The sequence below is a fragment of the Lipophrys pholis genome (genome assembly GCF_963383615.2).
Source record: "Lipophrys pholis genome assembly, chromosome: 20".
NCBI classification, from domain to species: Eukaryota; Metazoa; Chordata; class Actinopteri; order Blenniiformes; family Blenniidae; genus Lipophrys; species Lipophrys pholis.
In genome coordinates, this window is record NC_137648.1 from 22,443,213 (window position 1) to 22,464,345 (window position 21,133).

The 21,133-nt window shown below is 51.9% G+C and overlaps 2 protein-coding genes across 4 annotated transcripts in view; one reads left to right on the plus strand and one right to left on the minus strand.

Moving 5' to 3' along the window:
* lama1 (laminin, alpha 1) overlaps positions 1 to 3,845 on the plus strand; it is a 34,152-nt gene extending 30,307 nt beyond the window's left edge. The window contains exons 51-58 of the mRNA XM_080489986.1: positions 91 to 274; positions 350 to 456; positions 1,050 to 1,239; positions 1,304 to 1,450; positions 1,735 to 1,888; positions 2,489 to 2,622; positions 3,303 to 3,516; positions 3,614 to 3,845. Of these exons, the coding sequence (XP_080346112.1) occupies positions 91 to 274; positions 350 to 456; positions 1,050 to 1,239; positions 1,304 to 1,450; positions 1,735 to 1,888; positions 2,489 to 2,622; positions 3,303 to 3,516; positions 3,614 to 3,768 (1,285 nt within the window). The 3' untranslated portion in view covers positions 3,769 to 3,845. The remainder of the gene's footprint in view (positions 1 to 90; positions 275 to 349; positions 457 to 1,049; positions 1,240 to 1,303; positions 1,451 to 1,734; positions 1,889 to 2,488; positions 2,623 to 3,302; positions 3,517 to 3,613) is intronic.
* Positions 3,846 to 3,986: 141 nt separating this feature from the next.
* On the minus strand, positions 3,987 to 20,842 carry LOC308125393 (band 4.1-like protein 3). Of its 3 annotated transcripts, none has more exons than XM_080489086.1 (22): positions 20,774 to 20,842; positions 18,096 to 18,166; positions 17,841 to 18,029; positions 16,849 to 16,953; positions 16,631 to 16,673; positions 16,484 to 16,559; positions 16,284 to 16,405; positions 16,054 to 16,150; positions 15,789 to 15,876; positions 14,599 to 14,751; positions 14,207 to 14,304; positions 13,720 to 13,895; positions 10,094 to 10,171; positions 9,836 to 10,020; positions 9,354 to 9,401; positions 9,228 to 9,257; positions 8,889 to 9,098; positions 8,502 to 8,597; positions 7,129 to 7,875; positions 5,866 to 5,964; positions 5,550 to 5,630; positions 3,987 to 4,635 (listed from the first exon to the last, which is right to left on the minus strand). In XM_080489086.1, exons 1-22 carry the CDS (start codon positions 20,829 to 20,831, stop codon positions 4,630 to 4,632), a joined length of 2,856 nt encoding a protein of 951 aa, XP_080345212.1. In that variant the 5' UTR covers positions 20,832 to 20,842; the 3' UTR covers positions 3,987 to 4,629. The 3 variants fall into 3 exon arrangements, with proteins under 3 accessions (XP_080345212.1, XP_080345213.1, XP_080345214.1); XM_080489087.1 differs by lacking the exon at positions 20,774 to 20,842 and adding an exon at positions 19,367 to 19,540 and having other exon boundaries at positions 18,096 to 18,186; XM_080489088.1 differs by lacking the exon at positions 20,774 to 20,842 and adding an exon at positions 19,367 to 19,515 and having other exon boundaries at positions 7,801 to 7,875; positions 18,096 to 18,186.
* Between the last annotated feature and the right edge of the window lie 291 nt (positions 20,843 to 21,133).

Genomic DNA, 21,133 nt, shown 5'->3' on the forward strand with positions numbered 1-21,133 from the left:
ACACACACACACACACACACACACACACACACACACACACACACACACACACACACACACACTTGTTTGATGACCTGTTTTGATTGGCAGACTGGTGGACCTATCAGGAGCCATGATGTATGAGGGGGTGGAGTTAGACAGCTGTCTATTGGAGGAGAGGACAGTGGGCGTGGTCTTACCTGATGATCAGGATATTGATCCGACACCGGACCCCTCCCACCTGCCTGTGGCTCCGCCCACACACCTGAGTGCCCTGACACCTGGAGCGCTGACGGTAATCCCTCTGCTTGAGAGTAATCCCAGGAGTTACAGGTACTCTGTTGCTGATAATTCATGTGTGTTGATGTAGTGTGCGTCAGGAATCAAACCGGAGTTCCTTCAGTCAGCCGCTCACTTCGGTTCATCGAGACACAGTCACATGACCTTCATCATTGACCCCAGCGCCGTTCGCAAGAGGTGACCGTCCACGCCCTGTCTCTGTTTCTGTCTGTCTTCGTTTCTGTCTGTCTCTGTTTCTGTCTTTCTCTGTCTGTCTGTGTCTGTGGCTATCTCTGTATCTGTCTGTCTCTGTGTCTATCTGTCTCTGTTTCTGTCTGTCTCTGTCTTTCTCTGTCTGTGGCTATCTCTGTATCTGTCTGTCTCTGTGTCTATCTTTCTCTGTGTCTGTCTGTCTCTGTGTCTGTCTGTCTCTGTGTCTGTCTGTCTCTGTTTCTGTCTGTCTCTGTTTCTGTCTGTCTCTGTCTGTCTGTGTCTGTGGCTATCTCTGTATCTGTCTGTCTCTGTGTCTATCTGTCTCTGTGTCTGTCTGTCTCTGTCTGTCTGTTTCTGTCTGTTAATCGGCGTGTCTCTGTGTTGTCTGACTGGTTGCCGTTGCCTGACTGGTTGCCATTGCCCAAAGTGTCTCTGAGTTGCCTTGCTGATTGTCGTTTCCCAGCGTGTCTCTGAGTTGTCTTTACTGGTGGCCGTTGCCCAGGGTGTCTCTGTGTTAACTGACTGGTTGCCGTTGTCTAGCGTGTCTCTGAGTTGCTTGACTGGTTTCCGTTGCCCAGTGTGTCTCTCAGGTTGTCAGTGCGGAGCCGGGCGGAGGCCGGGTTGCTGGCGCTGCTGACGGACTCGCAGCAGACGGACTTCCTGGCGGTGGTGCTGCGGGGGGGGCGGGTCGTGATGTCAGCTGACCTTGGCAAAGGCTCCGCCTCTGTCTCCTCTGCGGTCCTGGTGAACGACGGACGCTGGCACACAGTAGGTGGAGTGACGAGCCATGTGGCGCTCTCGGGGGCGGAGACTCAACCTATGTGTCTCCCAGGTGACCGCTGTGCTGAGCCGCCGCGCCGCCACGATCACGGTCGACAGTCTGAGTCCCGACGTCGTCTCAGTCCGAGGAAACCAGCTGGACGTGGACGGACGACTTTACCTGGGGGGCACTGCCGCCGCCGCCGGCCGGAGGGTCAACGTATAACACACACTCGCACATGCACATTCACATGCACACTGTCTCACACACACACACACACACACACACACACACACACACACACACACACACACACACACACACACACACACACACACACACACACACACTTGCTCACTCTATGATGTAGACAGAATGATGTGTCTGCCTGACTGTTTTCACCTGTCTGTCTACCTGTCTCTCTCCCTCTCTACCTGTCTGTCTCTTTACCTGTCTGTCTGCCTGTCTACCTGTCTCTCTCTCTCTACCTGTCTGTCTGCCAGGTCAGCACCAGCCTCGCTGGCTGCATTCGTTCCGTCAGTCTGAACGGTGCCGTGTTGGATCTGTCGGCTCCGGCTTCAAGGCATGATGTCACTTCCTGTTTCAACACGGACCAGACAGGAAGTTACTTTGATGGTAGTGGCTTCGTTGAGCTCAGTGAGTGATCATGTGATGTCACCAACAAACCGTGTGACCTGCGTTTAGAAACCACTTCCTGTCGTCAAACTGCAGGAATGAGACCTGAAGTCTGGACCTGAACCGGTTCCTCTGTCCTTTCCTGTCCTCCGTCCTTCCCTTTACCCTGTCCTTTCCTTTTCTCTGTCCTTTCCTGTCCTCCGTCCTTCCCTTTCCTCTGCCCTTTCCTTTCTTCTGTCTTTACTTTTCCTCTGTCCTTTCCTTTCCTCTGTTCTTACTTTTCCTCTGTCCTTTCCTTTCCTCTGTCCTTACTTTTCCTCTGTCCTTTCCTTTCCTTTGTCTTTTCCTATCTTCTTTCCTATTGTCCATCTCTTCATTTCATCTGTCCTTTCCTGTCCTCTCTCCTTCCCTTTCCTGTATTTCCCTTTCTTTTCCTCTGTCCTTCCCTTTTCTCTGTTCATCCTTTTCCTCTGTCCTTATCTTTTCTTCTTTTCCTTCCTTTCCTCTGTCCTTTCCTTTTCGCCGTCCTTTTCCTTCATTTGTTGTTTTTGTTGTTGTGATATTACATCATTTAAATCTGTGTGTGTGTGTGTGTGTGTGTGTGTGTGTGTGTGTGTGTAGTGCATCATGGGTACAAGGTGGGCTCAGACCTCACAGTGTCTCTGGAGTTCCGAACCAGCCAATCAGAAGCCGTGTTAGTGGGGATCAGCAGTGCAAAAGTGGATGCGATTGGTCTGGAGGTGATAGACGGACAGGTGAGTGACTCGTCACTGGAGACTCTGGACTCGTCACGTCAGACTCATCACCGGAGACTCGTCACTGGAGACTCTAGATTCGTCATGGGAGACTACAGGAGATTCTAGACTCATGAAGGGAGATTCTCGACTTGTCACCGGGTACTCTAGACTCGTCACGGGAGACTCTAGATTCGTCATGAGGGTCTCATCACGGGAGACTCTAGACTCGTCACCGGGGACTCTAGGCGCGTCAAGGGAGCCTCTAGCCTTATCACGGGGAATTCGTCAAGGGAGACTCGAGACTCGTCAAGGGAGAGTCATCACGGGAGACCCGCCACAGGAGATTCTAGACTCGTCAAAGGAAACTCTAGACTCGTCACAGAGGACTCTAGACTCATCACCAGGGACTTTAGACTCACTGGAGACTCGTCATCACTGGTGACCCGTCAAGGGAGAGTCTAGACTCGTCATGAGCGACTCTAGACTCATCACAGGAGATTCTAGACTCGACCCGTCACAGGAGACTCGAGACTCATCATTGGAGACTCGTCAAGGGAGACTCGACCCGTCACAGAGGACTCTAGACTCATCACTGGAGACTCGTCAAGGGAGACTCTAGACTCGTCACAGGACACTCATCAGGGCTTCTAAGGCTCCGACTGTTTCCAGACTGAAGTTTTTGTCTTCTTCGCCACCAGGTGATCTTTAACGTCAACAACGGCGCTGGGCGAGTATCGGTGCGTTCCACTGGTCACCTGCTGTGTGATGGACGCTGGCACCACCTGCTGGCCAGAAAAACTAAACACACCCTGAGTCTGACGGTGGATGGGCGGAGCTTCTCCACCCAGAACCCCTACCCACAATCCACCTCTGCTGAGACTAACAACCCTGTTTATGTGGGAGGCTTTCCTGGTGAGATCTGTCTTTCTCTCTACCTGTCTGTCTCTGTCGCTCTCTCGGGGGGAGTCAAACTGACCTGTCTCTCTCTCGCTCCCTGTCTCTTTCTCAGGGGGAGTCAAACAGAACTGTCTGTCTGTCAGCTCAAAGTTCCGAGGATGTTTGAAGAACCTGGAGTTCTTCAAGTCTCACCTGCGTGAGGTGTTGGATCTTAGCTCCGCCCACTTCTTGTCAGGGGTCATGCTCCTCTCCTGTCCTGCTGCCTGATTAGTTATTCAGTGTTTAACCTGTTGACTGACTCTGATTGGCTCTGATAATCCAGGTTAATAAAGATTGAGAGACACAGACAGGCTGCTGGTGTTTCATTGATCTGATTGGTCCACGTTGTCGTTCTGCTCTTCACCTAAAATCAGCAACATGTCGACAAATTAATCCTTTCATTTGTTCCTTGTTATTGTGAGTGAGAACATGAGAGAACCACACGTCACTTTGTCACCTTTGATTTTATTGTTGAGAAAAAACAAACATTCAGTGTTTTCAAAACAGAAAAAGGAAAATCTCCAGCAGGAGGCGTGGCCTATATTCAAGCTGACTATGGGGCTTGGCCTATATGCAGGCTGACTGAAGGAGGTGTGGTCTATATGCAAGCTGACTGGAGGGGGCACGTTCTTCCTGAACCTGACACCAGGGGGCGGAGTTTTCCTGGAACAAGACAGGAAATGGTTTTCTAATTTTACAAACACTGATTAGGTTCAAACATAAATACTAAATACTCGTTGGAAGTTACTCATTTGGGGTTTCCATGGCAAGATGAGAGAATGGCACATTACTGTTGCATTGTGGGTAATATAGTGTTTACAGTGTCAGCGTCATGCTATGAGGCCGTCATGGAGGTCCAGAGGGTCCAGATGGGGGTCCAGGTCCTTGTGGGGCCACAGGGTCCAGATGTGACATCACAGAGTCAGCAGCCAATCAGAAGTCTACCGGGACCTCTGCCAAGTGTGCGTGTCCGTGAGTGTGTGTGTGTCCGTGTGTGTGTGTGTGAGTGTGTGTGTGTGTGTGTGTGAGTGAGAGTCGACTCGATGTTGCTGCAGACAGTTTCAGTTGGTTCTTCAGTCTGGCTCTGGATCAGTCCTGAAAGTAACAGAGCCAGAAAGAACAGACTGTAAAACCACCAGGGGGAGCCACGACCAGCAGTAACAGACTGTAACCACCAGGGGGAGCCACGACCAGCAGTAACAGACTGTAACCACCAGGGGGAGCCACGACCAGCAGTAACAGACTGTAACCACCAGGGGGAGCCATGGCCAGCAGTAACAGGCTGTAACCACCAGGGGGAGCCATGACCAGCAGGAACAGACTGTAACCACCAGGGGGAGCCATGGCCAGCAGTAACAGACTGTAACCACAGCCCGTCTGACCTGTCAAATGGCTGTAATGGCTGCTGGATGATCTGGGGCGGGACTAGGACCTGGACAGTCCGGAGTGGCACCAGGATATGGTACCATTTGACAGGACAGTTGCCCCACTAGCGTAGCACCATGTTAGCAGAGCTCAGCAGAGCAGCAGCATCACAGAATGGACAATGGATGGATGATGAGTGGAGGATGGATGGAGGGTGGGTGGAGGGTGGATGGATGATGGGTGGAGGATGAATGGATGGAAGTTGGATAGAGGATGGGTGGAGGGTGGCTGGAGGATGGATGGAGGGTGGATGGAGGGTAATCAACAGATCTGAGGATGTGGACATCCTTGATCCAACCTTAATGGTTGCTGCCACACCCCAATCAACCAATCAGCAGCCAGCAAGAGGCTGAACATAAGGGGCGGGCTTGTTACCTGCGATGTCATCTATTAATCATGTTATCAGAAGAAACTTAAATTTCTTTCTGGACGATGTTTCTGCTGCTGCTGGATTTCACCCAGTGCCACGGCCCGGGTCTCCAGAGAGACCGGACCAGGCCTGACCAGGTCTGACAAGGTCTGGACTAGGTCTGGACTAGGTCTGGGCTCATGTGATCAGTGTGTTTGATGTCAGGTGATGTTACCTGGTCGTGGTCGATCTCGGTGTCTCCTGAAATCACGATTCTCTTCTCGATCCTGGTCTCTGAGACTCCGCCCTTCACCGTCTGACAAAGAGAAGTGTCTCCAGATTCTGATCCATCATAGTGGTTGACTGACAAGCTATTAGCAGCTAATAGGTGCTGCCACCTACAGGCTGCTCTCAAGTTCAGGTTGTTTCCACAACATTTAAAGTCAAAGCGTTTGAGCATTTTTGCTTCGGAAAAGTTTTCAGTGACTTTGAACATCGTTGTTGTCTCCTTTGTGGTGCTGCTGTTACCATGGTGATGTGGGTGCTGTTACCTTGGTGACATGGGTGGTGCTGCTGGTGGTGGAGGTCTCTGTGGTGGAGCTCTGGAAACTCAGCAGCAGACCTGCAGGACGATCCGACTCCACCCGACTCTGAAACAAAAACATTTCATCACCAACATCATGAGTGACATCACAACCAATCACAGCCAATCACAGCTAATAAATAAAAAATAAATAAATACACGGTATTATATTTATATTAACATATTCATATAATATATAACATTAATATATATAGAATATAATGTAATAATATGTAATTAAATATAAATTATTTACAAAAATATACCTAAAATACAAAGTCATCACCTGAACCTGAACCTGACCCCAACAAACCTGAAAATGAGCCTAACAGACTTGAACCCCAACTGGGTCAGTCTGACTGTCGGTTGGACGGACCGTCTGACGGTCAGGTGGTCGGTCGGTCGATTGGCCGGTCGGATGGTGTGTCTGATGGACGGACGGTTGGTCGGACTGACAGTCGGTCGGTCAGACTGACAGTCGGTCGGTCACACGGTCAGTGGGTCTGTCACACGCTCGGACGGTCGGTCAGTCGGACGGACAATCAGTTAATCGTTGAATAGTCGGACGGTGGGACAGTCAGACAGTCGGTTGGCCGGTCTGTCACATGGTCGGTCAGTCGGTCGGTCTGACGGTCGGTCGTTCTGACAGACGGTAGGTTGGTCGGTCGGACGGACTGTCTGTCGGTTGGTCGGTCAAACGATCGGACAATCAGTCGATCGTCGGATGGTCGGACAGTGGGACAGTCAGACAGTCAGTCGGTTGGCCGGTGTGTCACATGGTCAATTGGTCGGTCTGATGGTCTGTCAGTCAGACGGTCGGTCAGACAGTCGATCTGACCCCAACAAACCTAAACCTGACTACAACAGACCTGAACCTGAACCTGACTCCAACAGACCTGAACCTGAACCTGAACCTGACTCCAACAGACCTGAACTAACCTGAACATGACCCCTGACCCCAGTTCTAACCAGAGACACATGAGAACCCGATCCTGAGGGTGTAGCAGGGGCAGAGGTCACAGGGTGTAACAGGGGTAGAGGTCACAGGGTGGATCAGGGGCAGAGGTCACTGGGTGTTGCAGGGGCAGAGGTCACAGAGTGGAACAGGGGCAGAGGTCACAGAGTGGAACAGGGGCAGAGGTCACAGGGTGTCGCAAGGGCAGAGATCACTGGGTGTAGCATGGGCAGAGGTCACAGGTTGTAACAGGCCTGTGTGGCCAGACGGGGTTACCTCGGGCAGAGGTTTGCCTCCAGCATCGTCTCCCTGCTCACATGGTGGCCTCTGATTGGCTGGATTCGTGGATGAGGGGTGGGGCACAGTGTGACCAGGAGAGTCATCTTCAGACCTCCACCCGCTTCCGTCCTCCGCTGAGTCGTCAGACACTTCGTCGTCATGACAACGCTCCAGCAGCTCGGCGCTAGAGGGGCTGTTAGCTCGTTCACTGGCATTGATGCTAGCATTAGCTTTGATGCTATCCTGGGTGGCACTGTTCGCTTGTCTGACAGCTAGCATCACAGCTTCCTCTACTACTGACGGTGCTAGCATGCTGATAGCATCTTCTACTACTGATGGTGCTCCCATGCTGATAGCATCCTCTACTACTGATGGTGCTAGCATGCTGATAGCATCCTCTACCGCTGACTGTGCTAGAACGCTGATAGCATCTTCGCTAGTATCGCTAGCAATGCTGGAATCATCACCGCTAGCTCGGCTGCTTCGCTCCTCATCGCTGAAATCATCACAGCCTCCGTCACCTGGTGGAGTCTCAGCCTCTTTAGCATTGTTAGCAACCACATTGGGCCATTTCTCAGTCATGTCGCACCCTGGTGAAGCGGGTGGAGGTGTGATGTCGCCCCATTGTGGAGCAGGTTGAGGTGGACCCACGAGCCCTCCGGTAGCTACCTTGGACGGAGCCTCCATTGGCTGGTTCTGATCCAGAGCCTCCGTCAGCAGGAGCGCCTCCACCTTATCTGAAGTCTGAAACACAACGAGGACGTGAAGATGATGACTTCAGTTTCAACTGTTTATGTTTTTACTGACAAACAAACAAACAAACAAACAAACAAACAAACAAACAAACAAGCAAACAAAAATCAGTGTGTTTCATGGCTTCAGTCCTCACGGTGTCTCTGGTTTCCCCCTTAGGCTCCGCCCACACGAGCCAAAACGATTTTCTCACACGAGGCTTCCGGGCCTGTAGTACATATGCCAGCTCTTTAGGGGCGCTGTGACTCAGCAAATCAGGGGTGGGGTTATAACATCAAAACACTGCCTCGTGTGGATGATCGGCCAAAAACGGCTCGTTTACACGAAGCGGCGTTCTGGTGTGGGCGGCCCCTCAGTCTCACTCACCTGAGACCTGCAGGCCACAGGCCCCGCCCCCCAGAAAATCCTGACACCTCAGTTTGAGATCTTGGAGAATCACTGATCATCATAGGTGTCTTTTTTTTTGCATTTCAGAGACCATCGTCAGCCTTCCTGAATGTCAAAGGTCACACTGTATCACTGCAGACAGACAGGCACACAGGCAGACAGGCAGACAGACAGGTAGGTAGGCAGACAGACAGACAGGCAGGTAGACAGACAAGTAGACAGACAGGTACCTTCAGCAGGTGGGGTCCTCTGAATGTCTCTTGTTCTCTGGCCGACCTCAGAAGAGCCGTCAGCTCAGGAGACATTTCATCCAATGTGGGTTTAGGCTGCAACAAAACACAAAGGTCAAAGGTCAAAGGTCAAAGGTCAAGACACAAACAAACACACAGTTGAATCAAACTGCCCCAATTACCACAGTAATGCAAACAGCAGGTGTAGTTAACAGGCAGACTCCACCTGTCAGAGGTAACTCTACCTGTCAGAGGTAACCACCTGTCAGAGGTACATAACTCCACCTGTCGGAGGTAACTCCACCTGTCGGAGGTACATAACTCCACCTGTCAGAGGTAATTTACCTCCTGTCAGAGGAGATCATGTGAGCTGAGCACCTGTCTCACCTCGTCGAGCTCCAGCGGTTCGATCATCGGCGAATCATCATGTCGTCGCAGAGGCGACGCGGCTAAACGTTTCTCCCACTCTGTCAGCCGCCGTCCTCCTCCTCCGTCCCCTCCTCCGTCGCCTCCGTCACCTCCCTCTAAGAAGGAGTGGCGCAGAGCGCTGATGAAGCTCCGAGGGTTCTGCACCTCCTCTGGACTCCCCAGTGTCTCCTGGACAGGCAGGAGAGAGGAAGTGTGAGACAAGAGGTGTGAGTCAGGGGACAGGAGGTGTGAGACACGAGGCAGGAGGTGTGAGACATGAGACAGGACGTGTGAGACAGAAATTAGAAGTAGGCTTACCTGAGTTTTCAAATCATCATCCTGATCAGACTGCGAGAGAGAAAGAGTGAGAGAGTGAGAGAGAGAGAGAGAGAGAGAGACATTACCTGTCTGTTGGTGTTTCCAGACTAAAACATCCTGTCTTACCTCCGTGTTCGTGAACTCGCCGTCCAACGCTGTGTCAGTCAGCTCAGTCTGCACAAACAGGATAGAGAGGTGAGACAAGTGAGAGAGGTGAGACAGACCATACAGGTGAGCAGGACGACTGGTACTTAGGGGTTAGCACCACCTGGTGTCACCAGAAAGGCAAAGTATTAAAAGTATTAAAGTTATTAATTCTTCTGGTCTGTGAATAAAACTTTCTCCTGATTCTCAAATAATTAGCGTGACCAGTTGATTCAGGTGATAGAGGTGAGACAGGTGGAAGAGGTGAGACAGGTGATAGAGGTGAGACAGGTGGTAGAGGTGAGACAGGTGATAGAGGTGAGACAGGTGAAAGAGGTGATTCAGGTGATAGAGGTGAGACAGGTGGAAGAGGTGAGACAGGTGATAGAGGTGAGACAGGTGGTAGAGGTGAGACAGGTGGAAGAGGTGAGACAGGTGGTAGAGGTGAGACAGGTAGTCATTACTTTGGTGTCATGTCTTTGTGGAGTTGGAGGACTCTGCTCGGTTCTGGCCTCCTCCTCCTCTTCCTCCTCCTCCTCCTCCCCTTCCACCTCCTTCTGCTGGACCTCCTCCTCCACCTCCTTTTGCTGGACCTCCTCCTCCTCCTCCTCCACCCGCAGCACCTCCTCCACCCGCAACACCTCCTCTACTGTTGGAGACCAGACAGGAAGTTACTGCTGAGTCACACAAGTTAAAGCTGTCAGGTTGGTTCTGGTTCTTACGTGGGTCCGGTTCCATCCGTCTGTGAGGCGTTACCATGGCGACGGCTCTGGATGCTCCATACAGCCCAGACCCCATATCTGTAGAAAGACCACAACCATCAGAACCATCACAACCATCAGAACCATCAGGACCAGCAAGACCATCAGAACCATCAGAACCATCAGGACCATCAGGGCCATCAGGACCATCAGGTACAGCAGGACCATCAGAACCATCAGAACTATCAGGACCAGCAGGACCAGCAGACCATGGCGGCTGATGGTTGGGGATGGAGCAGGAGGAAGAGCATGGCGGCTGATGGCTGGGGATGGAGCAGGAGGAAGAGCGAGGACAAGTGGCAAGATCCCACCAACTGTGTCCTGAATGTCCTGAATGGTAGCATTGAGCGAGGCCGGATGTTTAGACTTGTCCGCGGCTACCTCCATGAAGCTGGACAACGTGGCGTAGTTCTTGTCCAGTTCTCAGGAGAGCCGTCATATGTCATCTTAAAGGTCAGTGATCGTCTTATTAGCCTTTTGGGGTAAGATATAATCCCCAGAAGGCACAGGTTTGTTGGCTGGTGCCACAGTAGGTTGACAGAGTTCAGGCTACAGGGGAGCAACTCCAGATGTTTCTGTTAGCGTTAGCAAAACTAATACGTTAGCTCCAGCTTGCTTAAGACAACAACTCTCAAAACTTCAGGGTTCAGATATCTGAGATATCTTTTTCGGAGGAATCCATCAGGTGGAAAGCCTGAATATTGTGGCGTGGCAGAGGCAGCGTGGCGTGGCAGAGTCTGGCAGAGCGTGGCATGGCAGAGTCTGGCAGAGCGAGCGTTACAAAGCATGGCAGAGCCAGTGTGGCATGGCATGGTGTGGCATGGCAGAGCGAGTGTGCCGTAGTGTGGCAGAGCATGGCAGAGCGAGTGTGGCGTAGTGTGGCAGAGCATGGCAGAGTGAGTGTGGCGTGGCTTGGCAGAGCGAGTATGGCGTGGTGTGGCGTGGCAGAACGAGTGTGGCGTGGCGTGGCAGAGCGAGTATGGCGTGGCGTGGCAGAGCATGGCAGAGCGAGTGTGGCGTGGCGTGGCATGGTGTGGCGTGGCGTGGCAGAGCGAGTATGGCGTGGTGTGGCGTGGCGTGGCAGAACGAGTGTGGCGTGGCATGGCGTGGCGTGACGTGGCAGAGCGAGTGTGGTGTGGCGTGGCGTGGCGTGGCAGAGCGAGTGTGGTGTGGCGTTGCGTGGCGTGGCAGAAGTGGAAGTAACGAGAGGATCAGACCTGGACTTGGTGGACCTGGACGTAAAAGGAGCACTAGTCCAGGATCCTGGAGCAAGCTGTCTGTGAAAGACAAGAACGGCTTGAATAATCTCATCACACTGATCCAAAACGATTGGACCTCCTCAGTCTGGACGAACACGGAGCTGAGAAAGCAAAACGGCCCAGCAGCCATCCAGACCACGTCCTGTCTGAGGAATTGTCCCTCAGGCCTTCAGGCAGACGTTACTATGTGCCCCAAAGAAAAACCAGGTACTCAACAGGTACTCGAAGTCCTTCATTCCCTCTGCCATGAAGCTTTTAAACACAGACTACACCCATTTCAAATTGTTTTAATTTCAATTACCATAAATATCTTGAATGATATTACTCTTGTTTTATTTATTGGTTTTTATTACTGTTCCTACCATTTCACTGTCTTGTGCTGTCTTGCTAAATACTTCTGGTTTTATCGATGTCTTATGTTCTGATGTCTTATGTCCCTACGTCACCTGCTACTTCCTGACAGATTGAAAGAGTCATGACCACATGCATGCATGTGAATGTACAACTGGGAAGTACAAATGAACTGCCCCTTGTGGGATAAATAAAGGTGTCTGAATCTGAATCTGAATCTGAATCTGAATCTGAATTAAAAAGAGGACAGAAAACTGACTGGGCGTTCAGCAGGAACAATTCCAGCAATTGAAGACCACAGGAGCAGCAGCGAACTCTGCAGCTGCTGATGAAGTAATGATCCGACGACGAGATGTGGAACAGGAAGCTGGATAACAGGTGGAGGAGAAGAACCTTCAAAATAATAGTGAAATGATCTGAGATGGACTCTCAGATATTTCACAAAGTGACCGAGCAAGGCCATGAGACATAATGAGGTCTAGTGTGGCCCAGCATTGTGTGTTGGTCTGTCCACAGAGTTCAACCCAAACATGACAGAAGACATTCAGTGACCAGGAGATCAGACGGACATCAGGATGTGGAAATCCCCACAGTTTTTCATATTTAGAGGCCACCTCTGCTATGAACTCACTGAACTCCTGAATAAAGTTCTTGTTCTATTTAGGAGGACAATTGACCACTGCACATCAGGTAGGAGGAGCCAATTCCACTGCACATCAGGTAGGAGGAGCCAATTCCACTGCACATCAGGTAGGAGGAGCCAATCCCACTGTGACCAGCTGAATTTGAAAAGAGGAATCTGTTTAAATGTAAAATTGTCCTTGAAGACAGTTGATGATGCCGCCGTGCTGCCGCCATGAAGCCGCCATGAAACCGCCATGAAGCCACCGTGGTGCCGCCGTGCTGCCGCCATAAAGCCGCCGTGGTGCCGCCGTGCTGCCGCCATGAAGCCGCCATGAAACCGCCATGAAGCCACCGTGGTGCCGCCGTGCTGCCGCCATAAAGCCGCCGTGGTGCCGCCGTGGTGCCGCCGTGCTGCCGCCATGAAGCCGCCATGAAGTCGCCGTGCTGCCGTGGAGCATCAGGCTGGAGGAGCACCGAGGACCGCCAGGTAGACTCTGTCTGACAGGTGCACCGCTTCTTTTACCCGCTTTCTGTGATGTCGTTCGCAGGGGAGGGGACAGGTAGACACCGCAGGTAGTGGATCAGACTCCAGGAACGATGTGAGCGTCTCTGTTTGTCCACTATAGCCACAGATTGCAGGCTTGATCAGTGAGTCGCCAACATCCAGTAGGATCTGGTGATCAGACATCAGAATCTGGTGGTCAGACATCAGGAGGATCTAGTGATCACACATCAGGATCTGGCGATCAGACATCAGGAGGATCTAGTGATCAGACATCAGGATCTGGTGATCAGACATCAGGATCTGGTGATCAAACATCCCGTAGCACAAACTGAAAGTAACAAAAGCAGCAGTAAGATACGGAGCAGAGGGAGATGACCAGTCAGGCACAGCGGCCATCTTGGACCTTGTTACTTTGACGTAACAGGGAAGTAGAGCCAATCGCAACGCATCATTCCTGAACTGGATGAATGACAGCCAATCAGAGAGCAGCTTCCAGAAGCTACGAACCCATTAGAACAAGAATGAAAGAATGAGTCTGGATCACCAAACTGGTACAACTGTACCTGAACCACAAGAACTGGACCTGAACCACAAGAACTGGACCTGGACCACCAGAACTGGAACTGAACCACAAGAACTGGACCAGGACCACAAGAAATTGACCTGGACCTAAACAAGAACAGTGAGAACTCCCAAACTGTAGAGCCCAGGACAAGAACTTGGACTGGGACCAAGAAGACAAGGACCCGAAGCAAGACCAGGACTGGGACCAGAACCAGGACCAATAGGACCAGCAGTACCAGATGGGCCAAGACCTGGACCAGGACCGGGAACAGCAGGACCAGTACCTCCGTCCAGGCTGCGGCTTAGCAGGTTCCTCTTGCTGATGCATCTTGGGAAATGTGGTGCTGGTCTGGAGATCTGGGCGCTGGCCCGGCGGCTCTGGATCTGAGTCCGACCGCTGTACCGGAACTTTGACCCCAAATTCAGGAACTTCCTGGGAGGGTCCTCTGGAGACCTCAGCCTGAGAGACAGACAGGTGAGAGAGACAGACAGGCGGAAGAGACAAACAGATGAGAGAGACAGACAAGTGAGAGACAGACAGGTGGGAGAGACAGGTGAAAGAGAGACAGACAGGTGGAAGAGAAAGACAGGTGACAGAGACTGGTGAGAGAGACAGGTGTGAGAGACACAGGTGTGAGACAGACAGATTGGAGACAGACAGGTGAAAGAGAGACAGGTGGGAGAGACAGGTGAGAGAGACAGATGAGAGACAGACAGGTGAGGGAGACACAGGTGGGAGACAGACAGGTGAGAACAAACACAGAGACTGACCTGAAGAAGCAGTGATGCTCCACACAAACCTTCCACAGCCTCTTTGCAGCTCGATGGTTCAACAGCTTGAAACCGATGGTCGACTCAAACTGTTCAAACTGGAGAGACAGACAGGTAGAGAGAGAGACAGGTAGAGAGACAGACAGGTAGAGAGACAGACAGGTAGAGAGAGAGACCGGTCAGGGTGGGCACGCTGCTATATTCAGTTGGCCTGATGGGGGCACCGTATCCTGTACATTATGTGCTGTAATGAATTGACTGAAAGAGAATGGCTGAGTGTGTGTGTGTGTGTGCGTGCGTGTGTGTGTGTGTGTGTGTGTGTGTGTGTGTGTGTGTGCGTGCGTGTGTGTGTGTGTGTGTGTGCGTGCGTGCGTGCGTGCGTGTGTTCTCACCTCTCCTGGACGGACTTTGATGTAGAAATTGTTTCTTTTGTAGGAAAGTTTCAGGATTTTTGGCCACGAGAATCGATTGATCCTCAGTCTGTCTCTGTAGACCAACAATCCACTGCTGCACACGCCCAGCATGATGGCCACGCCCTCCGAGTCCTGCACACACACACACACATGCCCAGCATGATGGCCACGCCCTCCGAGTCCTGCACACACACACACACATGCCCAGCATGATGGCCACGCCCTCCGAGTCCTGCACACACACACACACATGCCCAGCATGATGGCCACGCCCTCCGAGTCCTGCACACACACACACACACACACACACACACACACACACACACACACACACACACACACACACACGCACGCCCAGCATGATGGCCACGCCCTCCGAGTCCTGCACACACACACACACACACACACACACACACACACACACACACACACACACACACACACACACACACACACACACACACACACACACATACACACGCCCAGAATGATGGCCACGCCCTCCGAGTCCTGCACACACACACACACACACGCACACGCCCAGCATGATGGCCACGCCCTCCGAGTCCTGCACACACACACACACACACACACACACACACACACACACACACACACACACACACACACACACACACACACACACACACACACACACACACACACACACGCCCAGCATGATGGCCACGCCCTCCGAGTCCTGCACACACACACACACACACGCACACGCCCAGCATGATGGCCACGCCCTCCGAGTCCTGCACACACACACACACACACACACACACACACACACACACACACACACACACACACACACACACACACACACACACACACACGCCCAGCATGATGGCCACGCCCTCCGAGTCCTGCACACACACACACACACACACACACACACACACACACACACACACACACACACACACACACACACACACACACACACACACACACACACACACACACACACACACACGCCCAGCATGATGGCCACGCCCTCCGAGTCCTGCACACACACACACACACACACACACACACACACACACACACACACACACACACACACACACACACACACACACACACACACACACACACACACACACACACACACACACACACACACAGGAGGAGCTGATGGAAGGTGAAGCTAATGGAGTTACCTTGGCATGATGGAGGTCGACACCATACATTGAAAGTTTCTTCACGTTTTCCAAGAAGTTGAACTCTGCTTCAGCTGGAGTCATTCCTCTGCACACACACACACACACACACACACACACACACACACACACACACACACACACACACACACACACACACACACACACACACACACACACACACACACACACACACACACACACACTTGAAGATGAACTGTTGGAACACAGTTTCAATAAAGTTGACATTGAATGTTTTACTCACCTGTAGCTTCTGTGCAGCTCCAGGATTTTTGCCTCCATTTCTTGACTTTGATTTGGAGCAAAGTTCACTTGACTGATGTAACCTGGAGGACATTCATCTGAGAGACAGACAGGTAGAGACAGACAGGTGAGAAGGACACAGGTAGAGACAGAGAGGTGAGAGGGAGACAGATGAGAGAGAGTCAGGTTGAGACAGACAGGTAGAGACAGATAGGTGAGAGGGAGTGTTACCTGGGTCATAATCTCCGAGTTCTGATTGGACGGTGTACGAGCCCAGAACTGTTTGAGTCGCAAACGAACAAGGAAGTCGTCCGGAGACGATGTCCTGTCTGAGCTGGAGACACAGGAAGTACCTGCAGACAGACAGGAAGTGAGACAGCTGGAGACACAGGAAGTACCTGCAGACAGACAGGAAGTGAGACAGGACCTACCTGCTGATGTCCTCCGTCAGCTGGGCGGGGTCCGGAGGATAAAACTTGACGTTGAAGGAGAAGTTCCAGGGAACGCCTGAAAACCCAGGAGGACGTCAGCACCTGAACGCATCATCACCACAACTGACCAATCAAACGATGGCTCACCTCGGACCTGCTTCTTCATCTCCTTCACCGGATCCAACCAGTTCTACAGACAGACAGGTGAGAGAAAGAGACAGACAGACAGACAGGCAGGTGAGAGACAGAGACAGGCAGAGAAACCGACAGACAGGTGAGAGACAGACAGGTACATGTGAGAGACAGACAGATAGAGAGACAGGCAGGTGAGAGACAGACCGAAAGACAGACAGAGAGACAGGTACCTTGTTGTTGTCTGCGTCTCTGAAGCTCAGGGAGAAGTAGTCTCTCTCCAGCAGGTTCAGATGTTCACACACTTTGTCAAACAGCTGAAGACCTCGAGCTCGTTTCTGTTAGGAGACGTGAATAATCCAGATGATGAATACAGACAATAATCCCCCACAGTCTCTACTACCCCGCACTGTCTCTTCTGCCCCCCACTGTCTCTACTGCCCCCTCACTGTCTCTACTACCCCCACTATCTCCACAACCCCCCACTGTATCCACAACCCCCCACTGTATCCACTACCCACCACTGTATCCACAACCCCCCACTATCTCCACAACCCCCCACTGTATCCACAACCCCCCACTGTATCCACAACCCCCCACTATCTCCACTACCCACCACTGTATCCACAACCCCCCACTATCTCCACAACCCCCCACTGTATCCACAACCCCCCACAGTATCCACTACCCACCACTGTATCCACAACCCCCCACTATCTCCACAACCCCCCACTGTATCCACTACCCACCACTGTATCCACAACCCCCCACTATCTCCACAACCCACCACTGTATCCACTACCCACCACTGTCTCCACTACCCCACTGTATCTATTGCACCCCACTGTGTCTACTACCTTGCCATTGTCTCCACTACCCCTCCAGTCTCTACTGCCCCTCCACTGTCTGTACTGCCCCCCACAGTCTCTACTACCCTCCAAAGTCTCAACTATCCCCCCACTGTCTCGAGTATCCCCACACTGTCTCCATACCCCCCCACTGTCTCCACTACCCCCCCCACTGTCTCTATTGCACCCCACTATATCTAGTGCCCCCCTCACAGTCTCTCCTGCCTCCCCAACTGTCTCTACTGGCCCCCATTGTGTCTACTACCCCCCCCACAGCCTCTACTATCCCCGCACTGTCTATACTACCCCCCCACTGTCTCTACTACCCCCCACTATCTCTACTGCCCCCCTCACATTCTCTCCTTCCCCCCACTGACCTCCAGGGTGCAGCAGAACTGCGACCCGTCCAGCAGGTTGACCTTGACCTGCATGGTCCTGAAGGCCAGCGGGTGTCTGGCCGGGGAGCATGCAAGGCGACTGATGGACGACAGGTGACTGTTGGAGTCCTCAGCCAATGAGCTGCGTGGCTGGCTGCAGGAGGACCCGCCCCGTCCGCCCTCCCCACCCTGAGGACAAACAGGTAGTGAGGTGGTGGTGCAATCACTGACCATGGGAAAGTCTCTCCGCCTTACCTGCTTCGGCGTGGAATGGGAGGCGGCTTCAGGGAGAAACTCCGCCTCTGTGGGCGTGGCCTCAGCAGCCTCTGTCGTCATGGTGATGATCCTGCCACACAGGTGAAACACGTGAGAACAACGTCCTGCAGGTCAACCGTTACTACGGTAACCATGATGGTGAAGAAGACAAGAATGGTGAAGAGGAAGATGAGGATGAAGAGGAAGATGAAGAGAATGAAGAGGAGGATAAAGAGGATGAAGGGTAAGATGAAGAGGAAGAGGATGAAGTGGAAGATAAAGAGGGAGATGATGAAGAGGAAGATGAAGAGGACAAAGAGGATGAAGGGTAAGATGAAGAGGAAGAGGATGAAGAGGAGGATAAAGAGGATGAAGGGTAAGATGAAGAGGATGAAGATGAAGAGGAGGATGAAGGGGATGAAGTGGAAGATAAAGAGGGAGATGATGAAGAGGAAGATCAAGAGGACAAAGAGAATGAAGGGGAAGATGAAGAGGAAGATGAAGAGGATGAAGATGAAGAGGAGGATGAAGGGGAAGAGGAAGAGGATTAAGAGGATGAAGTGGAAGATAAAGAGGGAGATGATGAAGAGGAAGATGAAGAGGACAAAGAGGATGAAGGGGAAGATGAAGAGGAAGAGGATGAAGATGAAGAGGATGAAGAGGAGGATGAAGGGGAAGAGGAAGAGGATGAAGAGGAAGATGAAGGATATTGATGTAATAAACATTGTAACTAATAGTTATTTCAAATGAACCCACTGTATGTTTAACTGTTGTAACAATAATCTGTAATATAGTAACTAATGTGGCAGTAACTTCTGTAAAATAATCTGCTGGAACCGAACCATCAACCACCGGACCTGAGATATAATTCTACAGTAACTGTAACTAATGTAACTGTACTGTAACTGTGTATCGCCCCTCAGTGTGTCGTCAGAGCTCCTTCACTGTTTGTGCTGCAGTAAGTTACTGACACACACACACACACACACACACACACACACACACACACACACACACACACACACACACACACACACACACACACACACACACACACACTGTAATGAAGCAGAACTATTGTCTTTCTGAACAGAATTCTCCTCCTGCTACACCCCCCACCCCCCACCCCGGTGCTCCTCCTCCTCCTGCTGCACCCCCCCCCCCCGCCGCAGATCCTTCTCCTCCTGATGGAACACCCCACCCCTCACTCCTACCCGCTCCCCGCTGCTCCTCCTCTTCCAGCTGCACCTCTGTAAATAGGACATCTTTACCTCCTCCTCCTTCTCTTCCTCCTCCTGCTGCTGCACCTCCTCCTCCTCCTCCTCTTCCTCCTCTTCCTCCTCCTGCTGCTGCAACTCCTCCTATCAGTTTCTCCTCCCGGTGCTGCACCTCCTGTCCTCGTGCAGGACGTTCGCCCTTTCACCGCGCTGACGAAAGCTCTTTCTAACAATGACGTACCTGTGACGTCATGACGCACGGTCCGTAGACGCTGCGTTTGATTCAGTTGATTCAAATATATTCAACCTCCGTATTGATTAATCCGATCTGGTGTGTGTGTGTGTGTGTGTGTGTGTGTGTGTGTGTGTGTGTGTGTGTGTGTGTGTGTGTGTGTGTGTGTGTGTGTGTGATACTCACCATGATCCAGGTCAGCAGAGAAAAAAGAAAAAAGCAGATCGATAAATAGAAAACCATGTTTTATTTATTTACTAACAAAGAGGAAATTATCCTGATGAAGATGTTGAAGATGATGATGGTGGGGCAGCATGTCGGAAGCCACTGCAGGAGGGCCTGTTACTGCAGAAGGGTCTGCTACTGCAGCTTGGAGTTTCTGTGGAGGTTTTCCACTGCGTTCTTGTCATCATGTGACTCTTTATTGACCTTAGTGATCAATGACCTGGATGAATGCTGACCTGTTTCCTCCGATTCTGGCCTGTTTCCTCCGGTTCTGGCCTGTTTCCTCCGATTCTGGCCTGTTTTCTCTGGTTCTGGCCTGTTTCCTCCGGTTCTGGCCTGTTTCCTCCGGTTCTGGCCTGTTTTCTCTGGTTCTGGCCTGTTTCCTCCGGTTCCGACCTGTTTCCTCTGGTTCTGAACTTTTTCCTCTGGTTCTGGCCTGTTGCCTCCGGTTCTGGCCTGTTTTCTCTTGTTCTGACCTGTTTACTCCAGTTCTGGCCTGTTTCCTCTGGTTTCGGCCTGTTTCCTCCGGTTCTGGCCTGTTGCCTCCAGTTCTGGCCTGTTTTCTCTAGTTCTGACCTGTTTCCTCCGGTTCTGGCCTGTTTCTTCTGGTTCCGACCTGTTTCCTCTGGTTCTGGCCTGTTTCTTCTGGTTCTGACCTGTTTCCTCAGGTTCTGGTCTGTTTCCTCCGGTTCTGGCCTGTTTCCTCTGGTTCTGGCCTGTTTCCCCTGGTTCTGGCCTGTTGCCTCCGGTTCTGGCCTGTTTTCTCTAGTTCTGACCTGTTTTCTCTTGTTCTGACCTGTTTCCTCCGGTTCTGGCCTGTTTCTTCTGGTTCCAACCTGTTTCCTCCGGTTCTGGCCTGTTTCCTCTGGTTCTGACCTGTTTCCTCTGGTTTCGGCCTGTTTCCTCTTGTTCCAACCTGTTTTCTCTGGATTTGGCCTGTTTCCTCTGGTTGGGGCCTGTTTCCTCTGGTTGTGCTGCTGATGGAGAGAAGACGAAGGTCTTACCTGGACGTTCAGTGGGACGACGAAGCTCCTCGGTGGCTGTTTGTGTCAGTCGGCTCATCCGCCTGCTGTCCTGATGGATTATTGGTTTTCACTCAAACATCAGGCTCCACCCACATGGATTACAGATTAACCCCTCCCCCACCCATCCAGCTGTCACTCATCAACTGCTGCAGCTGCAGGATTGACCGTCCAGGAGGATTGTGGGAAATGTAGTCATCAGCTGCTGCAGCTGGACTGCCGCCTCCACCCAGGACTGCCTCCCCATGCTGATCCCCCTCCACCTAGGACCTCTCCCCTCCACCCAAGACTGCCCCCCCTCCCCATGGTGAGCCCCCTGGGAAATTGTCGTGATTATTAATT